The 26,999-nt window shown below is 32.2% G+C and overlaps 3 protein-coding genes and 1 long non-coding RNA gene across 4 annotated transcripts in view; 2 read left to right on the plus strand and 2 right to left on the minus strand.

The window, feature by feature from the left end:
• Positions 1-21,205, plus strand: part of LOC108369859 (cysteine and histidine-rich protein 1 homolog) — a 27,383-nt gene extending 6,178 nt beyond the window's left edge. The window contains exons 2-9 of the mRNA XM_017625054.1: positions 14,492-14,550; positions 14,752-14,866; positions 14,937-15,060; positions 15,135-15,287; positions 15,383-15,543; positions 15,654-15,770; positions 17,770-17,855; positions 17,923-21,205. Of these exons, the coding sequence (XP_017480543.1) occupies positions 14,492-14,550; positions 14,752-14,866; positions 14,937-15,060; positions 15,135-15,287; positions 15,383-15,543; positions 15,654-15,770; positions 17,770-17,855; positions 17,923-17,950 (843 nt within the window). The 3' untranslated portion in view covers positions 17,951-21,205. The remainder of the gene's footprint in view (positions 1-14,491; positions 14,551-14,751; positions 14,867-14,936; positions 15,061-15,134; positions 15,288-15,382; positions 15,544-15,653; positions 15,771-17,769; positions 17,856-17,922) is intronic.
• On the minus strand, positions 10,698-26,999 carry LOC108369863 (uncharacterized). The gene is made up of 3 exons (XR_001848572.1): positions 26,819-26,999; positions 14,640-14,644; positions 10,698-10,707 (listed from the first exon to the last, which is right to left on the minus strand). It is a non-coding gene; the product is annotated as an uncharacterized LOC108369863 (long non-coding RNA).
• LOC108369861 (protein FAM207A) lies at positions 22,240-23,298 on the minus strand. Its single transcript, XM_017625056.1, has one exon. It carries the CDS (start codon positions 23,090-23,092, stop codon positions 22,376-22,378), a length of 717 nt encoding a protein of 238 aa, XP_017480545.1. The 5' UTR covers positions 23,093-23,298; the 3' UTR covers positions 22,240-22,375.
• LOC108369860 (cyclin-dependent kinase 8) lies at positions 24,626-26,526 on the plus strand. The gene has a single exon (XM_017625055.1). The coding sequence runs from the start codon at positions 25,161-25,163 to the stop codon at positions 26,463-26,465; it is 1,305 nt and encodes a 434-aa protein (XP_017480544.1). The 5' UTR covers positions 24,626-25,160; the 3' UTR covers positions 26,466-26,526.

Here is a 26,999-nt window from a genome sequence, read left to right on the forward strand (position 1 = left end):
TTAGAAAAGTTCGTGAAAAAAATTGCTATAAAACTGCATACTTAGTTATTGAATTTTCCTGAGATTTGTACAATGTTTAGAGATTTTGTTTTAAGTTTTTTCAGAGACCCAAAATAATTATTATANGAAAAGTTCGTGAAAAAAATTGCTATAAAACTGCATACTTAGTTATCGAATTTTCCTGAGATTTGTACAATGTTTAGAGATTTTGTTTTAAGTTTTTTCAGAGACCCAAAATAATTATTATCCTAATATTTGGGATCAAAAACGTTGCCTTTTTTTCGTCTTTATATAATATTTAATTACGAGAAATATCTTTTTTCGTACCGATTTTAAGATTATTACGTATTTTCATAATAATTATATGGGATTTTTATTTTTTTCGTCCCGCGAGACGTTTATTTCAAGACGGAAATGATTTAGGTCTTCCCATAATAATTATATGGGACCTTTATTTTTTTCGTCTCGCGGGATCTCTATTTTAAGATGGAAATGATTTACGTCTTGTCATAATAATAATATAGGAGTTTTATTTTTTTCGTCGGAAGTGATTTACGTCTTCTCATAATAATTATATAGGACTTTTATTTTGACGTAGAATACGTCTTACCTTAAGGTATGGGGGCTATGTTCAAATGTTGTAGTTGTAATTTTTAGAGCTTCACAAAAACGCTTATTGCACGAGAACTAATAAAGCGATTTCAAAGAAAAGTGTGGCGTTTCAAAGATAAAATTCCAAACCTGTCGACAGATTCATTTTTGTAAATAACCAATTCGGTTTCTGTCGTAAAAACAACGGTAAACATTGCCTTATTTTGGGGTCAATTTTGAGCCTTTAAAGTGCTCTAGCAACTTATTGTTGGCATATATAACTTTCATTTTCGGGATATAGGTTCTTTGGAGCAGTAGAAATATTATCGGGTACAAATTTTATATAAATTTAACAAATATTGAGCATTTTAAGGCAAAAAATTGTTGAAAAAATTTGCAAATTTTTTTCATTACCAAAATGCTCGAAAACCGCTCGAATGATTTTGTTTTTGTTTTCTTTAATCAAAAATTCAAGAGTTTTCCTTTCGTTTGGTATATGGGAAGTATTGGTTGATATCTTCTATATATGTTTATTTTATTCAAATATATGGGCATAAATGATTTTCCATATAAAATAACCTCGTCATTAATTTGCAAACACGTGCATATGTTGGAAGTGTGGGAAGGAGGCAAAAAGTATGTTTGCTTACNTTTTGTCCTATGTGACCTTCAAATGACCTCAAAGCTGACATTATGGTGGTTAACGGACCTTGGTTTCGGGTTCAGCGAATCTGAAACCTTATATACATACCTATATGAATTTTTAGGTTTATTCAATGAATTTTTCGCTACTTGACCTTCAACTGACCACGAACCTGACATGGTGGATACTAACGGACTTCGGATTCGCATTCAGCGTGTCGAATAACATAGGGATAAATAGGTTTGGTTTAATATGCATAAACTTTTTTTTTTGTAAACCGTGTAATCGTCCCACGACAGGAGAAAAAATAAAAGTCCCAGGTAGTTATTAGGATAAGATGAAAAAGTTTTAGTCTAACGGTTTTCGACTCAGGAGACGAACAAAACTTTCCGTTGTTCAATAATAATTATACACAATATTTAATTTTATTTCTTATATCTAATCGTTTTGGTCTCTGTTTTTTTTTTTTGGTGTAGGATGAATTATATTTTATCAAAAATTATCGAAAATAAATTAGAATAAAAAACTTTGCATATATTGCGAAAAATTCTCTGTGCCAATACTTTTGTCCGGCACTGTATGTGTATTACAAATTTTTAATGATATTCAAACATACAATTTTAAAACGACTTTTTCAGTGCCTATTCGTCCTTATGCTTCAAAAAGTTTGCACTTTTTTTTAAATTCTACAGATTGTTTTTGAATTAATCATATCTATAAAACTTCAAAGTCTTTTTAAGAAAATTCCTGACGGCATAGAGGAAATCCAAAAACGTAGTTTTACTATTTTTTCACCATAGTTTCACGAATATATAATAATTTTTTGTGTAAAATTGACTGTCGCACGGTGTATTAAATAATCTTCATGAGTTTTGTTTAGTCTGATTAAAAAAATTTGATATTTAGGATAGAAGGTACATACATTTCTATTGATAAGCGTTGAAATACCTATATACCTATGTACATAAGTATGTATGTATATTAATAACGTGGGCTTGTGCGTAATAACTCTGCCTTTAATTTTAATAAAAACCAGTTTCTGATATTTAAACGCATCTGTGACAGTCATACTTGATATTGATAAATTGTATTTAAAATCAATAAACATACATACGATATTAAAATTGAAGTAATCAATGACAATGTATATAAGAAACTAGTTTTTGAGAAAATTGCCGATAGAATATTATTAGTAAACAATATTTGCTTTGTTTCTTTTATAATCTAAGGTCAAAAATCTCAAAATTAAACGTAAACATAGACCTATTTGTATGTATATACCTACTTGCTAGCCTTAGTATTAGTTGCTTGTGTTGTTTAAAATATTCGCTATCCATACATACATACATGCATATCTGAAGAAATGGCACAAATCATCTGCCAGGCCATGATTATATACATACATACATACATATTGTATATACACATATATATGTATACTTATATTTGTTTCTAGCTTGTATGTCCATATAGTACATATACATAGTTACAGTTGCACACAAAATAATAGGAGTGCGATATTTTGATCAGTTTTGGCTATTTGTATTTTGCTTATTTAATGTTTATTATTTTTTTATAAAAGACAAGCTGGTTCTACAACAAACGCCATATAGATTCAGATATCAAACATTGTACAAAAATTATAAAAATTTCGCAAATTTTCACCAAAATTTAAAACTTTTTAATCAGAAACTTTATAAAAAATTGTGGTATGCAGTTTTGTAGGCCATTCAATTCTAGTACAATACTGTGCAAGTTTCAAGTTGCTAAAAAATTTCTATAACCAGCTAGACTTTGATAAAAAAAAAAATAATAAACATTAAATAAACAAAAGACAAATAGCCAAAAAATGGTCAAAATATTTTATGGACAACTGTATGTATGCATGTACGTACGCTCACGGTATAAGTTACAGGTTGATGTATGTACATATAACGGTTGCATTTGGTAAATAATAACCAACAAACTCAACTAGCAGAATTCACAACAATCAACATTAGTCAGCTGAACTAATACGAAAAGGAACAGGTTTTACAGGTTGTTGTGTTGTGAAAGCTTATTTCTGTAAGCGCTACTCCTCTGTGTTATTGTTTTCATGATTTGTTTACATACATACATACATACATACATATGTAGATATGTACACATTAATGCATTAATAAGTAACTTGATGCATGTGTATGTCATACTTACATACATACTATGTATATGTATTTATATTATATGTACCTCTGCTGCCTGGGTCAGTTTTTCTTGCCATTACCCAGATTACTGCTAAGAAATACCAATTCAAGGTGATTATCAACGTCTTTCTTTTGTGTTCATCAGCTGAGCTGCAAGAAAAGAAATGATCATTCAATGTGATCACGGTCAGCTCAACTACGTATGTACATATGTATGTACGTATGTACATATCTACCTCAGGATAAACAATCATCGGTTGTGTTGTTAATCGTAAGTTAGTGTTAGCTGACAAACATTTGTACATACATAAGTACTTATGCATGTATGCTTTTTTCTTACTGTCCACTCTATTTTGAAAGAAACACCTGCAATACTTTGGTACAAGTAAGACCAGGATAAACTTAATTAACATTTTACAATCTCCTAATTTCATGTTTTATAGTGTAGCTAATTAGCTATGTATTTTGCCCACTAACGGTTAATATTGAAATGAAATGAAAGTCCAAAAAAATCAGACTTTGATAAATGTTTAATAGTGGAATATAAGCGAAAAAAGTACATTGGGCGATTACAAAGTGGTGTCAAATAGTTTTAATTAAGTTAGCGAATTCCTAGAAATAAATATTTCATTAGTTAGTGCAAAAAATGAATACGCGCTTATTGTTAATGTAAAGTTTATTCAACCATAAAGCAAAACAAACGAAAACATAGTTTTATTAAAGTTGAGGTCCTCACCTACTAAAAACCATATAAGTCCAAATTTCAAACACAAACTTTTCATTCCAATTCCAAGTATTTAAATTAGAATTTCTAAATTAATTTTTGGTATGCAGTTTTATAGCTCATTAAAATCTACTGTAATAATATGGCAGTTTGAAGTTGCTAAAAATTGCTCTTTTCCATATAAAAAAATTACCTTGTATGGAAGAAAATGCGTGAACCGTCAGCAAAAAAATTATGAAAAATCAACGCCATTTTTTAGCAACCAACTAGAAATTAAAATTAAAATGCTGGAATTGGGACGAACCATTTGTGGAACTTTTATAAAATTTTTGTACAGAGTCTGAAACTAGGATTTATATGGTGTTTGTTAGATAAAGAGCTATACTTTTATATATAAAAAAAAATAAAAATCAAACAAACCAAAGATAAACATTCTAAACTGTTCAAAATGTTGAGGCGCTATCAATTTGTCGAGGGCTGTACATACTTCTTCCTCAAGCGAATGTATTAATTGTTCTTTAAGTACTTTTTAATCAAAAGTTTTCCATAGAGTATTCCAAATTTTAGAAAGCCAAGCTACTTTGAAAATCGGTGGCCATCGCGGATATACCAAAATATACAACTATTTCTAGATACAACTATTGGCATTGCAATATAGTCAGAATGGCCACGGCCAATGATCATCATTGGAAAAAAGAAATTATGCATAACTAAATTCAATTAAACGCTTTTGTAAGGCTATGCTACTGGCATTATCTTCTAATTGATAGAAATAAAAAGTACAATACATAAGTAAGTTTATGTATGTATCTGTATTTGAAAATTCTTCTCTACTATAATAATCTATGTATGTATGTATGTATTATATTTGAGATGTGTGTGTGTGTATGTAAGTATGTATGCATTATAGATCGGAAACAAAGAAATAGCTCCTTTTTCAACACTCATTTACCACTTATCCACCATGTGTTCTACTTCTGTCAACAGCTTCAGCTTCTATGTACCACACCCAATTTTCGTGCAGCTTTTAGATAAATTCACTTTGACCATTTCGTCAGATTTAAGTATAATTGAGGATTCTGTTTTGCTTTCACCATTCTTTGTATGTACTTTCGTTTTAGTCTAGGGCAACATATGTATATTCCCTATTTCAGAAATAGATACTCGTATTAGCTGGCGTATATGGCGCATGTGCATCATCTAACTTGTGGTACGTGCAAAATAATAGCAGTGCAACATTTTCACAAATTTTTACTGTTTTTCTTTTGTTTGTTTAATGTTCAATAAAAAATCGCGTCCAATAAAGTTTGGGGGGCGGCCAACATTTGATTCAACTAATCGCCTCTAAAATTTCACGTGAACACGTTTTTAACAGTTTGACCAGCTTAGCCTTTTTGAGGCTAGATTTAGCATTAAATTTTAAGCCATAGCCTCAGAATTTTCGGTCTGACGTCGTAACTTTTTTCTGGCCTTTTTTACTTAAAATATTCATAGCGAAATTCGAACCGGAACTTATAAAAATAATCACCATATTCAAAATACTACAAAAACTACTGTTTACCGTTCAAATATTACAATATTGCTTTTCCTTAGATTTAAAAAAATAGTACATACTACGAAATTCGCCTTGTACTTCTATTTAAAAACAATTGATTTGTTGGCGTATTACTAGTGCACTCTGATGTAGAAAACAATCATATTTATATTCGAAATTTTTGTTTTTTCTTTTTTCGTATCCTAATCTGAACTCAATTTTGCATACCTTGAACCGATGTAGCCATTATTAACCTGAAAGATGTCATTTTCTATTCTGATGGAAATGATTTAAAAATGTATGTAAAGAAAATCGGTTTCGCGGCGCTTATCGAGTTGGCGAAAACTTTTTAAGGAATGAATATACTGGCTTGTTTTTAACTTCATTTTTCACAGGGTATAACGTTTTCTAACCTTTCTTCAAAACTAATTTAGCCTCGCTTTTTGTGATCATCTGGTCACACTGCCCTTTAGATGTCGCGAGTATGGTGTTACGGGACGTATACGTTCCATATGAAACTACGGCTATATTAGCACGAGTGGTTATTTTTACTTTTTGCTCAATGAATTAAGGTGACGATATGTAGTATGAAGACTAGCTGCGACATATTATGGCCAATTTTGTTAAAATTCGACATATTTACCATGTTCTGGAACCTCGAAACAATAATCAACTTTTTTAAATAAAATTTATTATTTCCAGTGGTATACATACATATGTATGTACATATCTTTTTTTCTTTTTTTTTACAATCATAACGAACTTTACGCGGGCGGAGCCACGGGTAAAAGCTAGTCTTCCATATAAAAGAAATTGCGAGCCGCTTCAAACTTTCACTTTATCTATTAAAATGTGATGGGCTATAAAACCGCATATCTACAATTTATCTAAAAATTAAAAAAACAAAAATTTTAAATTTTTTGTGAAAATTTGTTGAAATTAAAAATCTTTTGTAAAAAGTTTGAAATTTGGATTAATATGATTTTTGTTATATGTACAATGAGCTATACTTTCATAAAAAAAATTACTACCAAATTAACAAATTAAAAATAGTTAAACATGGTTGAAATGTCGCACTGCTATTATTTTGCACGTAAGTGTATGCTTGTACGAGAATGTGAGATATAAAAGTGTGATCTTGTTGATGTGCTGTTACTAAAAATAAAATAAAAACTAGCACTGAATATGGTGAGAACAATCGGAAAGACAACAAATCGTACGGAATACCGCATATGCCACTTAATTTTAATTAAATCATGAATTTCTACATAGTTCGCGGCTATTACACAATAATTCTCACATTTTGCTGGACAACCAGTTCTGTTTGTTCATTAAAGTTATTGCTCCCTCTTTCTCGCTCTCCTTTTCTTTTGTATTTTTGCGCTGGCATTTTTATTTTATTTGTTTTTTTCTTCCTCATAGTGTTGCTCATTACTGATTCGCGATTTTCCTTTTATGTATGCAACTCATTTTTTGTATTTTTGTTGCAATTAGTGAGTCACATCCATGTTCATCAGCCCATGTCCATGCCTATGCCTATTTCGATTATTGTCACACATAAAGTAGAAGAAAATTTCTATAACAATGTACTACTTAGAATGCATTCCAACCAACACGAGCTGCATTCTTCACACACACACTCGTATGCTCGTTTCGTGGGGTGCTTATTAAATACGCAATATTGACGTTTAATATTTAATGAGTTTTTCTTAAAGCGGCGACACTGGCTTGTAGGTACTTTTGGCAATTTCGATAAAAAAAAAATTGATTTATACACTATCGAGGCGCGTGTGATACGACGATATTTTCTAGATTGAGAATTAAGTTGTAAGCTTATATAAAGGATCAAAGGTGTGCTTGGCTTGTTATTTCTTTCTTACCTCAAAAAGCCTGCTCTCTCTGATTCGAGATTAGAATAAAAAATCGGGCCAGCCTTTCTGTTCTGATTTCACGTTCGAACTCAGTGACCCAAAACCAAATAGCGTCGATGGGATGGAAACATTTTTTGACACCAGCTTTTCTTGTTCCATTGATTCCAAAGATCTAATACAAACTCTAGACGAAACAGCCGAGAAATATTATAAACACCTGTCTGCTGAATAAAAAATATAACCACACATAACTAGATAACCAAGCAAGTGTGTACATCCACACTATTTTTATACCCGAGCGCACTTGTGCACAAGGGTATTATAACTTTGTTCACATAACGGTTATTTGTAACAGCCTAAACGAATCGAGATAGATATATACAAATGTTACTGTCTGTCCGTCCGTCCGATATCTTAACGAAAACTTGGTACGTGTACTTCTTTTGACTGTAGGACGAATGGTATTGAAAATGGGCAAAATCGGACAATAGCTACGCCTACCTCCCATATAACGGTAGTTTTCAGAAATACAAAAACTGCGATATTTCAGTATCTACTGAAGCTTATTCACTCAAATTTTAAATTGACAATGCTTTTTAGGCGAAAAATAATAATATTATAAATTTTTGGAAAATGGGCGTAGCTACGCCCACTTATCATTACATGTGTATATCTAAGTTACCGCTCCACCAATTTCTCCCAAACTTAGCACAGTTGTTGGTCTTGGTAAAATATACCAAACGGCTAAAAAATTTTTAAAATCGGACAATGACCACGCCCAAATCCCATATAACGGTAATTTAGAGAAATACGAAATCTTCGATAAATCGGTAAATACTGAAGCTAATTTGTTCAAAATTGATGTTTGCAATAATTCTTTAGCAAAACATACGTTTACAACAAAGTTTTGGAAGATTGGGCGTGGCACCGCCCACTTATGACCACATATGTGTATCTCTGTAACCGTTCGATCAATTTGTACCAAACTAAGTTGTACGTTGCACATTAAAGCAATACGTGGAACCTTTTTTGAAATCGGACTAAAATTTCGTCCACTTTTCATATAACGGTAAAGAAAGTACATTATTATGGAATTTCGGAAAATGGGCGTGATACCGCCCACTTACAACTATATAAGTTTATCTCATTAAGTCTAACTGAACATACTAGCTAAGATGTGTGAAATAAGGGTAAAGGCACCCCTGCTTACCATGTCACGGTAGTTTTCGGAATGGTGAAAACACTATATCGTCACTTGAAATGCAATAAGACGTAACTAATAAAAAATTCAAAATTCACTTTTTGATTGATATGTCCATCATATTTCATCGAATTATAACTCCCACATCATTTTATGAAAAAAAATTATTAGTCACGACTTTTTACATTTCGGTTACGATGTTGTTACGTCTTTTTGCATTTCAGGTGACGCTATGTATTTAATACTTGCGCCGGGTATTTAATGTTCGGCTTCGCCGAACTTCGACTTTTTTTCAAATGACTTCGTGAAGCATTTCTAGTTTCGGCATGTACAAATATAATTTGCGTGATGAGTTTAAAATGCTGTAAGCGTAAATGCAAATAGGAATATATACATAAAAGTGTATCGGTTTCGATAGTTATGGGTATCGAGATCGATAAATTCATGTGAATTTACAATACATACATTGTATCTTTAGGTAACAACAGCGCTAGAAAATTTTAGCAAAGGGTTCGGTATACAGACCTTTAAATATATCGATAATTACGTCGATAAATATATCGATAACTATACGGAACGATATATTGGCGATGATTATTTTGTATGTATGACGCTAGTTATATCGATCCTCCGCACCAGTAAAAGTAATCATCTAAATACAAATTTTATTACATTTAAAAAAATTTGGTAGTTATTGTTATGCTCTTAATTTTAAATGTTGCTCACTTTATTTAAAAAAAAAAAGGAAATACATACATACATATTAAACGCAAGAGAAACATTAATTTTTTGTATTTATTATTCTTGAGTAAAATATATATACAGACTTAATTCAGAAAAAAAAAAATATTGTCGCGCGAAGCAATTGTGATCCACTACATATGTACTATGTATGTGTGTATGTATTTGAATATTATTTTTAATAGTTTTTTTTTTAATTCTACAAAATTTTAATCCATGCCGATATCGATTAAAAACAGTTGTGCGCGTACTAAGCATTAAATTTTCGATTTCAAATTAAAAAATAATAATATTTTAATAATAGTCGCTTGCGTTCAACTAAATGGTAATGTAGAAATAGTCAGGCTAAACGCAATCATAGCTATTTAAACTTTAATCATCATTCAGACCCCATCAGTTGCATATCTTATTTATTTGATATATACATAGAAGTTATTTAAGTACATAATAAATACTTTAAGCAATAGTTAATATATACAGAAGTGAAAGATCCAGATAGACGTCAGGTAGTTTGTTGGCCAGGCATTAATACAAAAAACGGTTCAAGTCAAAAATAAATAAAAACCAGTAATTTTTAAGCAAAAAATAAAACCGATTTTAACGTTCATATCAAAATTTAAGAGGCCGTTAATTTTTTCAATGATGTGATCTAAATCAAATTAGTATGGGACCACATCTGAGGTACCACCTTTCATTTAAAAAATAATTATAAAAATCGGTATTTTTGTAGCAACTTTTACTAACGGCTTAACGGATTATTCGATTGGGCAAACAAGAGTATATTTATTTATACGTTCCTGATGTATGTACATATCGCTTGATTGCTGGGAGAACATCATAATATAAAAACAAATCGAAATTAGTAATTTCCCCTTAAAAAATAAAAATAAATAACTAAAATAAAATTTTAATAAATCGTAGAATTCTATCTAGATTTTCTTCTTTTGCGGTACAATTGAAAGATATCGAAGTAAAGCTTACTCAACCAAAGGAAAATTGGAATTGTGAATGTCTTCCAGCGACAAGCGATATATACTACGAGTATACATACATAACTAGGGGCGAAGTTCATATGATCAATTTAAATGTTGGTCGATGATTATTTTCGAAATTCATTTTCATATCAAATACTTAAATTATTTTTTATTTTAAATACAAATTCACAATATTCTTTTTATGATCTTAAATTCGAGAAAAGCGACACGGACTAATATACAAACTCATAGTGCCAAGTATTCGAATGCGAATGATTTGCTTTTCGAATCGCAATACAGAGTAGGCACGAGCTATTAAACAAACGAAAAATTCGTATAAAAAAAACGAAATTATTTTCTAAGTTTTTTAACATAATTTGGTCATTGAGTACATATTAAAAGCTAGCATTAGTTTTAAAAATTTTAGGTACATATTGCCGTTTTCAATACAAAAGGCTCTTAAGGCTGGTTTTCACTATATCATAATTTGACAACAAATTTTGTCAACATATTTTGACGTAATTGTATCTCCTTTTTCCCATACCTTTACCGATTATATTATGGGCCAACAACAGACAGATAGCCAATTTAGCAGCACATGTACACGACTGAAGACCAATTCTGATCTAAATCAATCGATAAACCGTTTTTAGTTAAATTTGACAATGTGTTTTCACTTATTTGACAACAAATGCCAAATAAAGTGAAAACCAGGCATTAGTAACCTTTTTAAAAAGATTAAAAAGATATGAAGTCATATCACCAGAAATGGGAGTTTTGTGTCATCTTTAAAACAGTGCTTTTCATATTTGACAGGGCGTAAGTGTTGAAGTTTGGCGCGGAAGACGGAAAGAAAGAAAGCGGACAAAAAGAAAAAAGAGGAAACGGGAATAAAAGCGAAAGGAAAAGAGAAAACGGCAAAATTTTGACGCTTTTATTTGGGCTTAGTGCGCCATGATTCAACGACTCCAGGTCACGCAATAAGCCATCGTTATATTTGTAATTGAATTTCAGAAAATGTTTTCGTAGCATTTTTGATGTTTTTCATTTTGCTTACATCCTCTGCTTTCGGTTCGGGGTGGCTTTTTTTTAGCAATTTGATGTGTTTTATGAGAGATTTTAATTTTAATTTTGATTTATTACAAATTTATGATATAAAATGAAGTACTTTGCGATTGGAACAAGTTTATGCGTGCGTTAATTTGGTCTGCCAAAAGGCCTAAATTTGCGTGAAAAGTAGGCGCACATTTGTGGTCAGAACGTTGGCATTGAAAAATCTACCCGTGCTGATGATATGCGATTGTAAAACACTTTCAATCATGAAAACCATATTTTATGAACACTTTTAGCTAATTTTCATCAAATTTAACTTATTATATTTTATAATAAATACCAATATATCGCACTCAATCACCGATGCTTTTCCGATTTCTTTGTTTTGTTTTCATTCTTAGGCAGATGTCAAAAACGCACAGAAATTTACTTTTTGCATTCTTTTCCGATTGCGTGACCTTGTTAGTTGGTTCATGTAGCGCGCGTTGGTACTCGTTGGCGTTAGAAAACGCATCGCATAACGCTCAAATTTAGGGATGGCATTATGTTAATTAAAAAATCTTGGCTTCTATTAAATGTCAGCTTTATCATTTCGCTACTTTGGAAAACGGCAGTATAAAAGCACAAATTTCACAATTTTTTGGTTTAGAGATGAAAAAAAAAATATTGTTTTCAATTTACAGATTAAAAAAAATGTGATTAGAAATTGAGGAACTCTAAAATTTCGATTTTAAAGTTAGAACGAAAAAATTTTACGATAACAGAAAATTATTTTGCCCCCTTGAGGGTAAAATATGGTTTGAATGATTTTTTTTCGAGATTTTATCAAAAATTCAGCCTAATGGATTATAACGAAAACAGGGATATAGTTACTGCAAACTCATTTTATTTATACATATAAAAATATTCACAACGCTCACGTTTTTCAGGGTATAATAACTCAAAATATCCCGTTTATCATCCAGTAGACAGATTTGGTCCGGTAGATAATACTGAAGCTATTATAAATGTGTGACCGGGACATCATGCTAATTATATGGGGACGAGAGTTAAAACAAAATATTGCTAGATGTGAACATTTGTATTAAATAATATCAAATTTTGAGTCAGTACCCTTTTGAAGAACGTGTGCAGAATAAAAAAAGCTAACCTTTTTATTCGAAAAAAATTTTAAATTTTGAATTAAACATTAAGTTTGATCGGCTAATTGTAATATTTAAAATATAACTCACTTGACTCAAATCTTAATTTCCTTCCTTAAATCTTACCCTAAAGTCCGAAATCTCTTGTTCATAGTTTAAAAATTTATTAAGTGAACAGCCAACAAGAGCTTAACTACGGGTTCATATTTACATGGTAACTATAAAGATTCGCAAACGCTATGAATACGATATTTGTTATAGCGAATCAAAAAATATGAACTTAGTGCCACAAAATTTAAACCGAGTTTAATTATGAAGAATTAAACTTTTCTTAACAAGTCACTGTGGCTACAAAAATTGATAATTGAATCCTTGTCAGAGTTTATCTACACACTGTGAATTAGGCCTTAGTAGTGGTATTATCTTTTTATTTTTTATTATAAGTAACATCACTTTTCAGTTTGTCTAATATTTACTACCATAGTTAAAAAAAAAGTATTTTAATTTGTTGCACATATTTTATAAATAAATTTCTCATTTGATAGGCTCACTATAACTAATTTTTAACTCGCCTAGCAATTAAAAATTTCATAAATTTTTTTTTTTTGTAAGAACTAAAAAGGAGAAAATGTATTTTTTCAGTAGTTTTATTTAGTTAATTTATCTTAAAAGATTACTTCGCATTTAAATATATATCGTCATATGATATATCGTCAACATAAAATAAAATAATCACATAGTTAATAAAAAAAATAAACTGTTGCATACGAGAATATTACCAAATGTATAAGTGTATAGAATGCAAATGTTTTAAAAATAATAAAAACAAAGTTGTAACCAAAAGAAACTATGCCATAAGTGATGCAAAAGAAACGAATTCTGTGATTATGTTGTTATTGTACCAACACATGTATGCATTTAATCTTTCATGTTGTTGTAGTTGTTGTCACTAGGTTAATAAGTAAATAAGCGAATGAAAAAAGAAATAAAATTAAAAAAAAATACAAAAGACTCATAACAGAGAAAAAAGCAGAAAATAAGCAAAAAAAAATACGAAAAGAGCTAAGTTTTCGCCTAGTAAACATATTTATTGTATATTACTAGAACGTATCGACAAGTTAAATCAATAAAAAAGTTCACAAATTGAGTTGAAAACCAAAACAATGCGCTTGTTTTTATTTAAAAAAGAAAACGAAAAAAAAGTTTGGCTTTCCTATTCACATAGCCAGCGGACAATCATTTTCACCCATTTCCACACATATTATTATGCATTTTATTCGTTCGTCGTCCTTTATAAACATTGCTCATTAAACTTATTCACACTGTTAAATTATATATACTTTTTTACAATATTCAATTGTTTTTTTTTTATTTTTTTCTTAAATTTCGCACTTTTGCAAACTTTTATAATTTTTCCATATCTACTTCATACATTCTATAAATCATTCATACACCAAGCTTCATAAAAAGTATATATATATAGTACATAAATAGGTCGGCCTGCACAAAGTGGGTGCTGCTTCATATTACTGCAAAAACCGGTCACGCTAAGTAGATAAAATTTGAACTACTTAAATTGTGGAAATTTTTGACAGTAATTAGGTTTGTTGACTCACACACACTTTCTTCTAAGCTTTTATAAAATACATACATAGTTCTAGTCGCCAATGAATACAAACTAATAGATTCTTTTTTTCTTTTTCCCATTCACAGGATTTTCAATTATTCATAATTAAATATACACCAAATTTACATAAACATTTGTTTTAATTAACCCAATTTGGAAATTTCTTAAAATTCTAACTATTTTTACTACTTACCATTCTCATTGCAGTGTCAAATGGGCCATTTAATGTGTGCCGCTTGTTTTACACATTTACTCGCTGATGGACGGTATGACTTTAAAATATATTTGAAAAAAAAACATCTATCTATACATATAAACATTTTATAATCATTAAAAAAAAAAAACAATCATTAACTGCAACTCAACTTGTTCTAGCATTTTTCAGCACTTTCAACAAATTATTTAAAACAAACAAAAAAACATTTTTTATGTATTTATCCTTTTCTTATTTCTGCAATTTCAAATAGTTTACGCGATCAAATTGCCACCTGCCCAAATTGTCGGGTTGAGATTTCAAAAAGCACTGCATCACGTAATCTGGCCGTGGAGAAAGCCGCCTCCGAGTTGCCCAGCGAGTGTCAAGTATTTCAGCGAAACAAATAAAAGCATTTAACAATATTTTAACAATGTGTTTTTTTTTTCTATTTTCTAGTATTGCAATAAAGAATTCCCATACAAGTCGCTGGATCGCCATGAGCAATACGAGTGCCAGGAACGGCCTACAAACTGCAAATATTCACGAATTGGCTGTCAATGGCGTGGACCGAATCATGAGAGTGCGTACCTATTGAGCAAATAAAGCGATTAGCTAGCATATCCTCTATTTCTTACATTGTTCATATTTCCACAGCTACTGAGCATGAACGCAACTGTTTGCATCCTACAAAATCGGGTTACGAGGTAATGGCTGCACTGGAAGCCCATGATGCCAAAATTAAGGAGGAAAAGAAAATGTTTTGTACACTTATAGATTTGCTGAGTTATGAAAAGATTATATTTAATGGTAAGTAAAAGCATACTTCACACTAAAAATATAATTAAAATATATTTAATAATGTATCTTTACTCATGTGTATATCATTTTGTATACTTTTTCAGATTTACAAATGAAACCCTATCGTACCGATGAATATGTACACAAATTATTCTATGAGACGGCTAGATTTACGGCATTCAATCAACAATGGGTGGTAAAAGCACGGATTAATAATAGTCAACGTGATCCGCACCAATCAAATGAACGTACCATAACGTATCAGGTATTGCTATGTATCTAATGTGAACAATGCAGTTTGTTGCATTAATTGTTTGTAGTTAAATATAAAAAAAAAATTTGTTGATAACATATCTAACTCTTTTATTTTAACAGTTAATTTTGAAAACAAAAACCAGCACACCCATGAGTATTCATTTCTTTGCTTTGAAAGGACCCTTCTCAGATATGAAGGTGGCTACACAAATCTACAAACACGAATTTACAGACCAAGTAAGTGATTGATGAATTCAATTTCATTTCTTATTTATTGCCGTTACCCATGCAGAAAGGCCCTAAAATACATTTTAAGGTAGTGCGATTTCTCTTAGTTTTTTCTCAGACACATTCCCATAACAAAATTCAAGGTCCAACCCTGAAAGCATTTCTATGTTAATTTAAATTAGTGGTGGTGATCGCACGATTAGGCGATATAAAAATTTGTTGCACAAATGGTGATAATTTTCTTGAAAATTTCCATTTTTGGAGCCCTAGAAATTCAATCCTTCAGTCAAATGCGAGATATTGGGCCTGTTCAATAAAAACTAAGTAATTGTTGTTCATAAAGTTGCAAACCTTTTACTTAAATTTATTTGAATAAATCGAGAGTTCTGAAATTAAAAAAAAAAAACAATTGCTTAGTTTTCATTCATAAGCCCCATTAAGTCTTCAAAATTTTAATCGATATGTGGCATGGCCATCGAGGCTCTAAGTAGTGCCTAGATGTATCTGAAATTGGATATTAATCTTAAGGGGATTTAAGTCGATCATAAAGCGGACCCCCTCCTTGAAAGATTCCTGCACACGTGCCTGGAGTAAGTAATAAGCAAATCGTCGATGTTTTTGCAAAGCCGCCCATCGACCAATTGCGAGACCACCTATCTACTACACTCAAATTTTACAGGAGAGCAAAAACACGGTTTTACTTTGAAGGCAAGGCCATGATAGGTGGTATTTTCTCTAGCTATTATTTTACAAATCGGTTGTTTTAATAACGATTTTATGATTTTTATGCATAAATCTCGATGCCTGGAGTTCAGGGTTACCAAATCTCATTTTTGCCACAACGGCGATTTAGGTGGTTTTGCAAAAACATCAACGAAATGGAAACCTCTAAAAATATTTGATAGAGCCCGAAAGAATCGTTAATAGTACAGCATCAAACAGTATTAAAAATATGCTATAGAAGCACAACAGTGAACAAAAGCTTAGCTAAGTAGCAACGACATGCTAAAACAGTATATTTGAGATGGAATGGCATGGCACAACACATTGTTTGACTTAACATGACATAGCAATGCATGAAATTTTTGAAAGACATTTTTACTGAAAATGTTGAATTTTGCAGTTCTTTAGTATGTACATATCGTGAAAGTGAGGAAAAAGTGAGTTTAAGCTCCAACTCGATTTTCAGTACAAACTCTGGAGCTTGAGCTCACCCCTTCAGTGCAAAAATTGAGTCTGAGCTTAGGCTCAGTTTTTATGCATGAGCCCCAATTTGTTCAGTGTAACAGATAACTAAACATACCAAAATTGGCGAAGATATGTGTCTTTCCATCTGTCGTTTTTTATGCCAAATGTATGCATTGAGCAAACTTTGATTGCGTTTTTCACAAAGTTGGAATTTTAAAATAATTTTCTATATTATTAAACTTGCGATATTAATTTACATAAGAACTGAGCTATATAAAATTTGAACTCACTCAGATGGGATATTTTCTACGGTATCCTTAGTTCGCAAATTGTGGACTTTCTTATTGTGGTCTTATACTTATTTCGGTAATTAAAATATAGTAGTTAAGTTTGTTACTCATATTGCTTCCAAAGGCTATTCAATTAAAAAGCATTTCCTTTTACTGAAAAATGTGACTTAAAACTACTGCTAGCTGACTTATGCAGTAAGAAGAGATTTAAAATATGTGTATGTACATACGATAATTTCACAGCTCTCTTGAAAATTTTACAACTTTACATAAATGATTATTATGTTGCCTTTATTAGTTTAAGATAGTTTCAAAAGTCTTATCATTTCCTATCACAGACCTTCAAGTTACATTTTGTATATATGTACATAAATAAGTAAATATGTACATTTATATACATATATTAAAAAATATATACATACATACATATATAATATAAATTAAGATATTTTCCATTTGGTGTTTGTCTATACGTATGTATGTCAAAAAAATGTACTAAAATCTTCAATATGAATATTTGTTCTCTACAGAGTAGCGAAAGTGATTATTACATACTACCACTGCCGGATAGCTCTGAGTGCAATAGGCTCTTATCGAACAAAGGAATCAATTTCCGGTATGACACAATCATTTACGTATTCGTATAAACGATAATTATTTTGCTAATTACTTTCTCTTTTCAGTCTCTTGATGTTTTTGCTTAATAAATAAATAAATGTTTACTAATTTATTTATATTTGCAAAGAAATGATATAAGTATATATATATATATTTTTTCGATTCAATAATATTTCATAGTTTAAGCTATGTTTTACATATATAAATAAGTCGTTTATAATACTTAAAGTTTAATTCATTAGGTACGCATTGATTTGAAGCGGGTAGCAGTGCGAAAAAAGGGTAAATTGGCGGCACTCGAGTTGTCAATCGTCGTAAAACTGCTAAACGTTGAATTTTATATTTTGTATACATATATATGAATCGTTTATATTGAAAGTGGCATAAGTCATTTCCACCTCTTCATAAAACACACTGACAAAACATACCTTTGGCTGATGAAGTTGAATGAATAACAGATGCGTTGAGATACATGTAAAATGATCGCTGAAGTCAAATGGTATGAAATGACTTATGCCACTTTCAAAATAAACGGTTCATATGCATGTATTGAGAGTGTTCTATCAAAAGCGTACATATACATACATATATTTTTATTATGATAATTTGTCCACTAAAGTTATATACATAAATATATATATATTTTAAGTGAAATTAAAGTTAAACTAATATTTACACACTCATATATGTATGAATGTACATCCAAATACACATATTATGTAAGCGCATGCTCGTACATTACAAAAACATGTGGACAAAAGTAGAAAAAGATGCTAAAAGTTTCGTCGAACACGAATACACGTAACACATCTTAATATTACTATAGTTAAAATTAAAACAAAAATGTTCTTTGACGTCAACTCAAAGACGAACTAGGTTTAGAAAAATAAAGCCGCCATGCGTTTTCATTTAATATGCCTTCACATATTCTACTATACATATATAAATATTTAAATTACAATTGATTTCTAAAATTTTGGCTGCTTAAAGGCGGGGTCCATCGTTCTAGTTTAGAACTTTTATTCCATATAGTTGTGGTTGTGTTTCTCTCCCAATTCGGAGAAGGAGAGCAACTGAGAAAAGTTCTGAACTCTTTTGAGTTGTTAACTGAACTTCAGCTTTAGTTACGAACATTTTTGATATTGCCCTAATTAATTTCGGTTCAGAAAACTTTATAAATTTATTTAAAATTACTTAAAAGGAAAAATTAAAATTGGCAAAATACCTTCAAATTTCCAATTGCTAAAGTTGTAATTTTGACAGCACGAACTATTGAATGAGTGATGAATCTACCTTCAGACCTTTCTCTTCGTGAAAGAGGATGGGTAAGTGAAAAAAACCAGTGAACCAGAACGATAAATCCGCCTTAAAATTAATTCTTGCTTACATACATTATGTACCTTCAGTATCTTCTCCAACCACAATTCAATAAACATACTTCTAATTTTCTAAGCGTTTGTCGTACTGCAATAATTTTTTTCTTTTCATAATCGTTGAAGCTTAAGTTATGTATACACAATTCTTGTTAACACTTGATAAATTAATAAAAATAATCGAGGGTAGAATTTCATATGTATGTGTAAGGATCTCAACATCGCTATAACAAAAAATAAATTTAGATCAGCGTAATAAGAAATAATAATTAAAAGTAAATATAATTGCATATATTTAATCTTCAAATAAAGTTAATAGCTAAAACAATAATATTAATGTACCAAATAAAAATTCATTTATATACATACATACATAGTACGTACATACAAATCAACACACATTGTCATTATAATGAATGCAGATGTTCACTTTCTTCTCGCATAACATACACCATAGCGTAAATGCATACACACATACAACATAGGTCAATGTTCTGTAGATTGAACACTGCAGCGCTTATAAATATTAATAAATAAATGTATTACATACAAATTTAATTTGTAATGCTTCTATTAAAACAATAAGGATACCCGTGTCGATAAGTCACGTCACTGTAAGAGCCAACACCACTCGATAAGTTGTAAAATGACAAATGACACAAGTCGTCAAACTATTAAATCATTAATTAGTAAACTCATATGATTTTTTTTTCTGCATCACTTGAGTACATAAATACATACATATGTGTTGCAAAATTTTCAACGGTTAGCAATATTCGAATTTCTATTACAGCTTTATGAGTTCATCAATTTGTTCACAGTTCGTTGGAGTTTAGGTTTACACTACTTGCAGTTACCAATTATTTGCACTCGGTTCAAAATTAGACGTTAGTTCATCTTAATCACAGTTTGAAAAGAAAGTCACAATCACTCAGTCATTCCCTTGAAATATCTGTGTATCCCGAAATTAGACATCGAATAGTGGAAAAATAAGTCACAATTAAAAAAAAAAAACAGATCTCGGCTAAAGAACCGGTAAATGAACTGTGAACTATTTGCTTGGCGTCCAATTTCAGAAGAGAATTTGACTTTTGCCGGACATACATTGGGTACATCGGGGCTAGTCTGGTTAAACAGGAGTTTACGTGGGTATCTCTTGGCAATTGAAGCTCTTCTGCGATTGTGCTCGATGACGGCATTCACAGGACGGTAGTTACTGAAGGTGGCCTATACAGGCCGTTTATTGCCTGCCTATACAGTGCCGGTTCCAGTGGTCGTGGCGTGTAGTCCTGGACCTGGTCCTTCAGTTCGTAGAGGTTCCGCCTCAAGCAAGTGCATGTTTAGGTGCCCACATCTCTTGCAACCTTCTAAGAGCTGCTTGCTGAGCTCCCTTACTGGCAGCATTAGGGCCTCGCATCTAACTACTCGGCTACAGCTGCCATCGATCGGCTAGTGAGAACGCGTAAAAAGAAAATTTCTATCATTCGTTGGTGTGCCCTTTGAAATAGTGTAAATCGATGTAAAACTAGATAACTTTAACCAAATGGGAATTCGGTAGAATTTATTATGTTTCTCCTAATAAACTATGAAGCAATCAATTTCCTATTTCTCTTCATACAGCATTTCCGAATAATTTTATTGTTGCATTCATCCAGTCAAAAACTATGTAAATTTCCGCGTTGCACCTTTCCAAACTAAACAAGTTTCAATAAACACGTAGTAAATAGACTATAAACAAAAGTAATAAAAAGAAAAATTGTAATGTTAAATTAATTTTTCTCTTTCGCACCTGAGCATAATTACATACATACATTCATATAACATTTAGTCTGAGAATACTTTGTAGATCTAAACACGTTAAAACAAAAAAAAAATCAAACAATGTAAAAAACAGCAAAAAATAAATCAAAGAAATCTTCATTACAAAAGTAAAATCCTTGATAAGACAAGTTTCAATAAAGAGAAATAAAACGAATTTTATATATTTGTTTTTAATTAACCCGCACATTATGAATTTCCATACGATAGACGATAAACGTTTGCAGGCATATCGTATGAAATTAGTTTTCATATTATCTTTTCATATGCCCGACAGATGTATTAATTTGAATGTCTGTGAGTTTTGTTCACTTTTTATCGTTAAACAACACAAATCAGTTACGCTAACTTTCAGATTTGCTACGACAAACTTCGTTTCGTAATAGGGGATAACAGAATGCAAGCGTTTATTGTGCATCCTACGAATTCATAATAGGGGTAAATACATATGTACATACATATCGCTGCCTTAGAGTGAAAGATTGCTAAGTCACAATTTAAAAATTGTACAGGAGAGGAAAAAACTTCTTATAGCCATTTTCTTCCAAGTATTTCGCAAAACTTTGAATACAACAAAGCAAAGCGAAATTTCAAACGAATTAGAGGGATTCGATCTTGATTAAAATATTTCGTACTATTTTGGTATTATCGAATTTTCAGAGCCTTTCTTGGACTTAGCAAATTTTCCTTTCATTGAATATAAACGAGAAAACATAAAACAAGGACCTTTACCCTTTTCGAAACGATGCATTTTTAATTTCTTTAGCCTGATGTATCAAAATATGTGTTTTCATGAAGAGTGGACTTAACAACTTTTCACTCTAAGCTAGCGATATGTAGATGATTATGTTAGAATCGGGGAATCTTTACTCTCCTGAAAATTCTAAGCAAGCAGCGATTTGATAAACAGGAAGGCTATAAAATGTTTGAAATGCTTTTTTGCTAAAACCCATTTCGCGAAAGGAGCTGAAGATTTAAACTATTCTTCAATCCAAAAGACCTGAATTGACTCGACATGTTTTCTGATCTGCAAACATATGTATATCTCCATTCTACATATCCGCGTTGATTTTGATCTTCGTGAGTCCTGAGAATCATTTTACCATAAATAAAATTTTAGTTTAAAAAACTAAAAGCTCGCTATTAAAATTTTCCATTCGTACTGTCATCAGGTATGTAACTTGAGAATGGAAATCGCTGCATCTTTTAGGCGCATCAATATTACATAGTTACATCCCCAGCTAATAAAAGCGTGATAAAAATAGATTAACTTATTTTAATATATGTACAATATAGATTTATTACACCATAAAATTGATATTATAATTTACTCATCAATAAGTCCATGTTTATATTTAATATGATAAGAAATAGCATCACGTGGATTTTTTTTGAAATCTGGATCTTTAAGTAAAGCCTGGTATGATGAGACCTGTCTTATGAATTTCTCCCTTTTCTTTTTTAATTTTTGCTTAACATTCAGTTTCTTTTCCTCCCTCCCTTTTTGATCACTCTGAGTAGATTCATCAATGTTTTCTATACCGGTTTTAATATCCGACTTTTGTTTGCTCAATTTGAAGAGCTCATCTAAGGATGGCAGCGCGTCCTTTAAGGGCTTCAAATCACCAATCACAGCAGTCTTTTCACGATTTTTGCGCGCAGCTTCCTCTTTCCGTTTCTTTTTTAGTAATGCAAACTTATTCATAAGTTGTTTGTGCTTCTGTCGCACCTTGTCACGTTTGGTAATAGCTTTTTTCTTGACCGTTGGCGTTTTCGGCAAGAGGAGCTTCTCCTCAGTCATACTCGATTCATCTGACTTGGCTACTGCTGATATTTTTGATTTGATGTTATTGGTAGCGCCGGCCGCTTTAGCAGCTGCTGCTTTGGCCTTTGCGCGAATGTTTTTGTTAACTTTTCCCATTTTTGCAATTTTTAAATAACAGACTCCTCGCCTACGATCAATTTGTTTATTTCGCCTTACAAGTGTAGGGATGGAAAGGTCAACTCTAGGTATGTAAAAAAACATCGTTGTATCGAGCAACATCGATGGTCGTGGCTTCAAACATCGATGTTTGTCGATATTTTTGAGAACCCGATGTTTAGTCAAAACATCGAAGAGGTTTGTTTTAATTTTTCACCATTCCTTTTTGTGAGCGCTTTAAAATTTTTAGCGAGCGTTTGATAAATTAGTACTTTCATGGAATCATGGCCAAGTAAGTTCCTTTAACATATTCGTAAATTCCAATTAATAAATGTATGTATATATCGTTAACGAAATGTAGAAAGGCCTTAAGGCCCGTTTACATACAACTTTGGCGTTGCGTTGGCGTTGGCGTCGCTTCGACAGCTGACTATGAATACATGCATTTATATGAAAGTCTCCATATAACCAAAGTTGGGCAACGCCAACGCCAACACAACGCAGAAAGATGGCCAACTCTCAACTTTTCGCGTGCGTCGTTCGTCAGCTGTTCTAAATAATCAAAATTATGTGATTTAATTTTGATTTTTAATCAAATCCGGGCAAGAAATATAGTTTTTAATGCAATTATTGATGTAATTTTTTTATCTATCTGCCGCTAGTGTGTTAATTTAGTGACCAAAGTATTCTCTGCTACGCGTTCATTGTAGCAAGCACGGGCGTTACTCGCGCTGCTGTCAAAGCGACGCCAGCGCCAACGCAACGCCAAAGTTGTATGTGGACGGGCCTTAAGTGTCTTTTCGAAATTTGGCTTTTTGCATTCCCGAGAAGCTTTTACTAAAACCCATCTTCCCGAAAAACTTTATAACCGTACGACCGGGAAAAGTTGGAAACATTGCCACGTCTGACAAGCTATTATAAATCGAAAGGACCGGGTAATACGGCATTTCCATGATTCGTAATTCGCTCTCTTATTCGTAGTTCGCGCTCCCATTCGTCATTCGCCTTACCAATTACCTTCCGAATTACGTAATTCGCCATACAAAATTTTGAGAGCGAATGACAAAACGAATCGGTGCCTTCTCTAATATTTATCGGAAATATATCGAAGATTTTTTATGAATAAGGCTATTAAATTAAAACGTTCTGACAAATTTAAAATTGATTGGTGAAACTCGGCATAACATTTTGCAAATAGGCAAATTTTATTCCATTTTTTATGTTGCAAGAAAAATTTGGCAGGTGATGTGACAGCTCCCATCGCCTGTAAATTTCTTCGTTTATTGTTTTAAGGCCAAAATGCAATAGCGCAGTGGCAGCGACAGTGGCTGTTTTTAAAATCAGCTGTTACTGCTAATATTGGCAGTCACTGCCGCAGCAAACACAATACGGCATTGTCAGTGACTGCTTTTTTTTGGCATTCCCTTTTGTTTGTTTAAATTTTTGTTGTTGTCTTTTAGGCTTCAGTGGCATGAACAGAAGTTGGCTGCATTTTATTCATGTCAAATTCAGCATGCGAAGTTTGCTGCGATGAAGGCAGTGGCAGTGAATTTAGAATTTGGGCTAAACTGAGCAGTACTGGCAGCTACCACTGCTGTATTGTGAGTCGCTTCATTTAACACCTCACTTTCTAAAAAACAGCTGATTTCGAAAAACTGCCACTGCCACTGCGTTATTGTATTTTGGGCTTTACTATATAAGATAACAACAGCCAGGAAGAAATCTTATTCTTAAATAACCCATTTTGTAACTACAAAAACCATAAAGATTATTTGTATACACAAAAATGACTTGTGTAAAACAAAATGAGATCGTGTATTTCAATAACACATTTTATAACAAAAACCATGAAGAATATTTTCGCAATCATTCATAGATATGTAGACATGTGCATCTTTTATTGTCAAATTCCAACAATGTGAACAACATACAACTATCGATAGTATTGACAAAAATTTAATAGTGGCGGCAAAATGAAACCATCGGTACCATCGATAGTTATCTATCACAACTGCAATGCCGGATGCCGGGAGTAGGGTTGCAATAACTATTCTCGGGAAAAGTTACATGACAGGTGCGAAACAGCTGATAGACGCGAAACGCCAACTGTAGGTTGACAAAAAAATATAAATTAGTGCTTCGGTAATTTATTAATTAGGAAAGTAATTGATTATTTATAAATTATCCCATCATGGACTACGACTTCAAAATGAAAACACAAATGGAACGAACAAAAGTAGAAGATCTCTTCAATTATGAAGGTTGCAAGGTTGGGCGTGGCACGTACGGCCATGTTTACAAGGCGAAATGGAAGGAGCGCACTGATGGTAAAGAATATGCACTGAAGCAGATTGATGGTACTGGTTTGTCCATGTCAGCGTGTCGAGAAATAGCGCTGCTTCGTGAGTTAAAACATCAAAATGTAATAACTCTCATTCGCGTATTTTTGTCCCACAACGACCGCAAAGTATTTCTCCTAATCGACTATGCCGAACATGATCTGTGGCACATCATAAAATTTCATAGAGCTGCTAAAGCTGCCAAGAAGCAAGTTATTGTGCCTAGAGGTATGGTTAAGAGTTTACTATATCAAATTCTAGATGGCATACATTATCTACACAGTAACTGGGTTCTTCATCGCGATTTAAAACCAGCTAACATTCTGGTAATGGGCGATGGTAATGAACGGGGCCGCGTAAAGATTGCAGATATGGGTTTTGCACGTCTATTTAATGCTCCACTAAAACCATTAGCTGATCTAGATCCAGTGGTTGTAACGTTCTGGTATCGGGCACCTGAATTGCTTCTGGGTGCTCGCCATTACACAAAAGCTATTGATATTTGGGCAATCGGTTGCATTTTCGCCGAATTACTAACATCGGAACCAATATTCCATTGCAGACAAGAGGATATAAAAACTAGTAATCCTTATCACCACGATCAACTGGATCGAATTTTCAACGTAATGGGATTTCCTCAAGACAAGGACTGGGAGGATATTAAGAAAATGCCGGAGCATCATACATTAACGAAAGATTTTAAGCGCTCCACTTATTCAACGTGCTCACTTGCCAAATATATGGAACGTCATAAAATAAAGCCAGACAGTAAAGCATTCCATCTTTTGCAAAAACTATTACTTATGGATCCCAATAAGCGCATAACTTCAGAACAAGCTATGCAAGATCCCTACTTTCAAGAGGATCCATTGCCAACTCAAGATGTATTCGCTGGCATGCCTATTCCATATCCAAAGAGGGAATTTTTAACTGATGACGATCAAGAAGATAAGGCGGAAACTAAACGTCAACAACAACAGCAACAGCAGCAACAACAACAGCAGGAGCCAAGCGCTAAACGAGTGCGTTTATCTGGACCCCCCGGTACAGGACAGCAGCAGCAGCAAGTGCAACAAACACAAGACTTTCATCATCAACAACAACAGCAGCAACAAATGATGTTTAATCAGCAACAAAGTTTTCAGCAACGTTTTTAAATATGTATAATAACCAACTCGAGAACATAAATATATAAGGGCTGTTTAGGACGTTGTGCATATCGTCGTTTAAAATACGAAACCGCGTATCGTCATTCTGCAAAACCGCTTAACTGACATTTGCTGCCAAAAATTGGATTTGCTCAGAGCAGCTCTTGGCTCAATCCTTATCCATTCGTACTGAATTTTATTATTAGCCAGAAACGCAACTGCTTTATAAAAAAAGAGAACCACTCTGAAATATGAGTGTTTTTACTCTCTAAAAGATAATTTACATAATTCACATATGCGGTTTTGCATTATCTTGATACGCGGTTTTGCATTTTGTTGATACGCGGTTTTGTATTTTAAACGACGATATGCACAAGATCCTGAACAGCCCTATAGTGAATGTAGGTTAAAGGGGAAAATTTATCTCGTGGATTTTCATTGACTGTCAACACATACATAAATAAATGCTTCGATAGAGACTCTCATCTGTCAAGTGACGTGAAAGCGATTAATAATAGCTGTCTTCGTTTGGAAAATCCAGTA

The sequence above is a fragment of the Rhagoletis zephyria genome, unplaced genomic scaffold, assembly GCF_001687245.7.
Source record: "Rhagoletis zephyria isolate East Lansing unplaced genomic scaffold, Rhagoletis_zephyria_1.1 Rzeph_scaffold_03882, whole genome shotgun sequence".
NCBI lineage: Eukaryota > Metazoa > Arthropoda > Insecta > Diptera > Tephritidae > Rhagoletis > Rhagoletis zephyria.

Excerpts from the sequence above, each read along its gene's own strand:
- LOC108369861 (XM_017625056.1), bottom strand. The coding sequence starts at position 23,092 with ATGTTGCTCGATACAACGATGTTTTTTTACATACCTAGAGTTGACCTT.
- LOC108369860 (XM_017625055.1), top strand. The coding sequence starts at position 25,161 with ATGGACTACGACTTCAAAATGAAAACACAAATGGAACGAACAAAAGTA.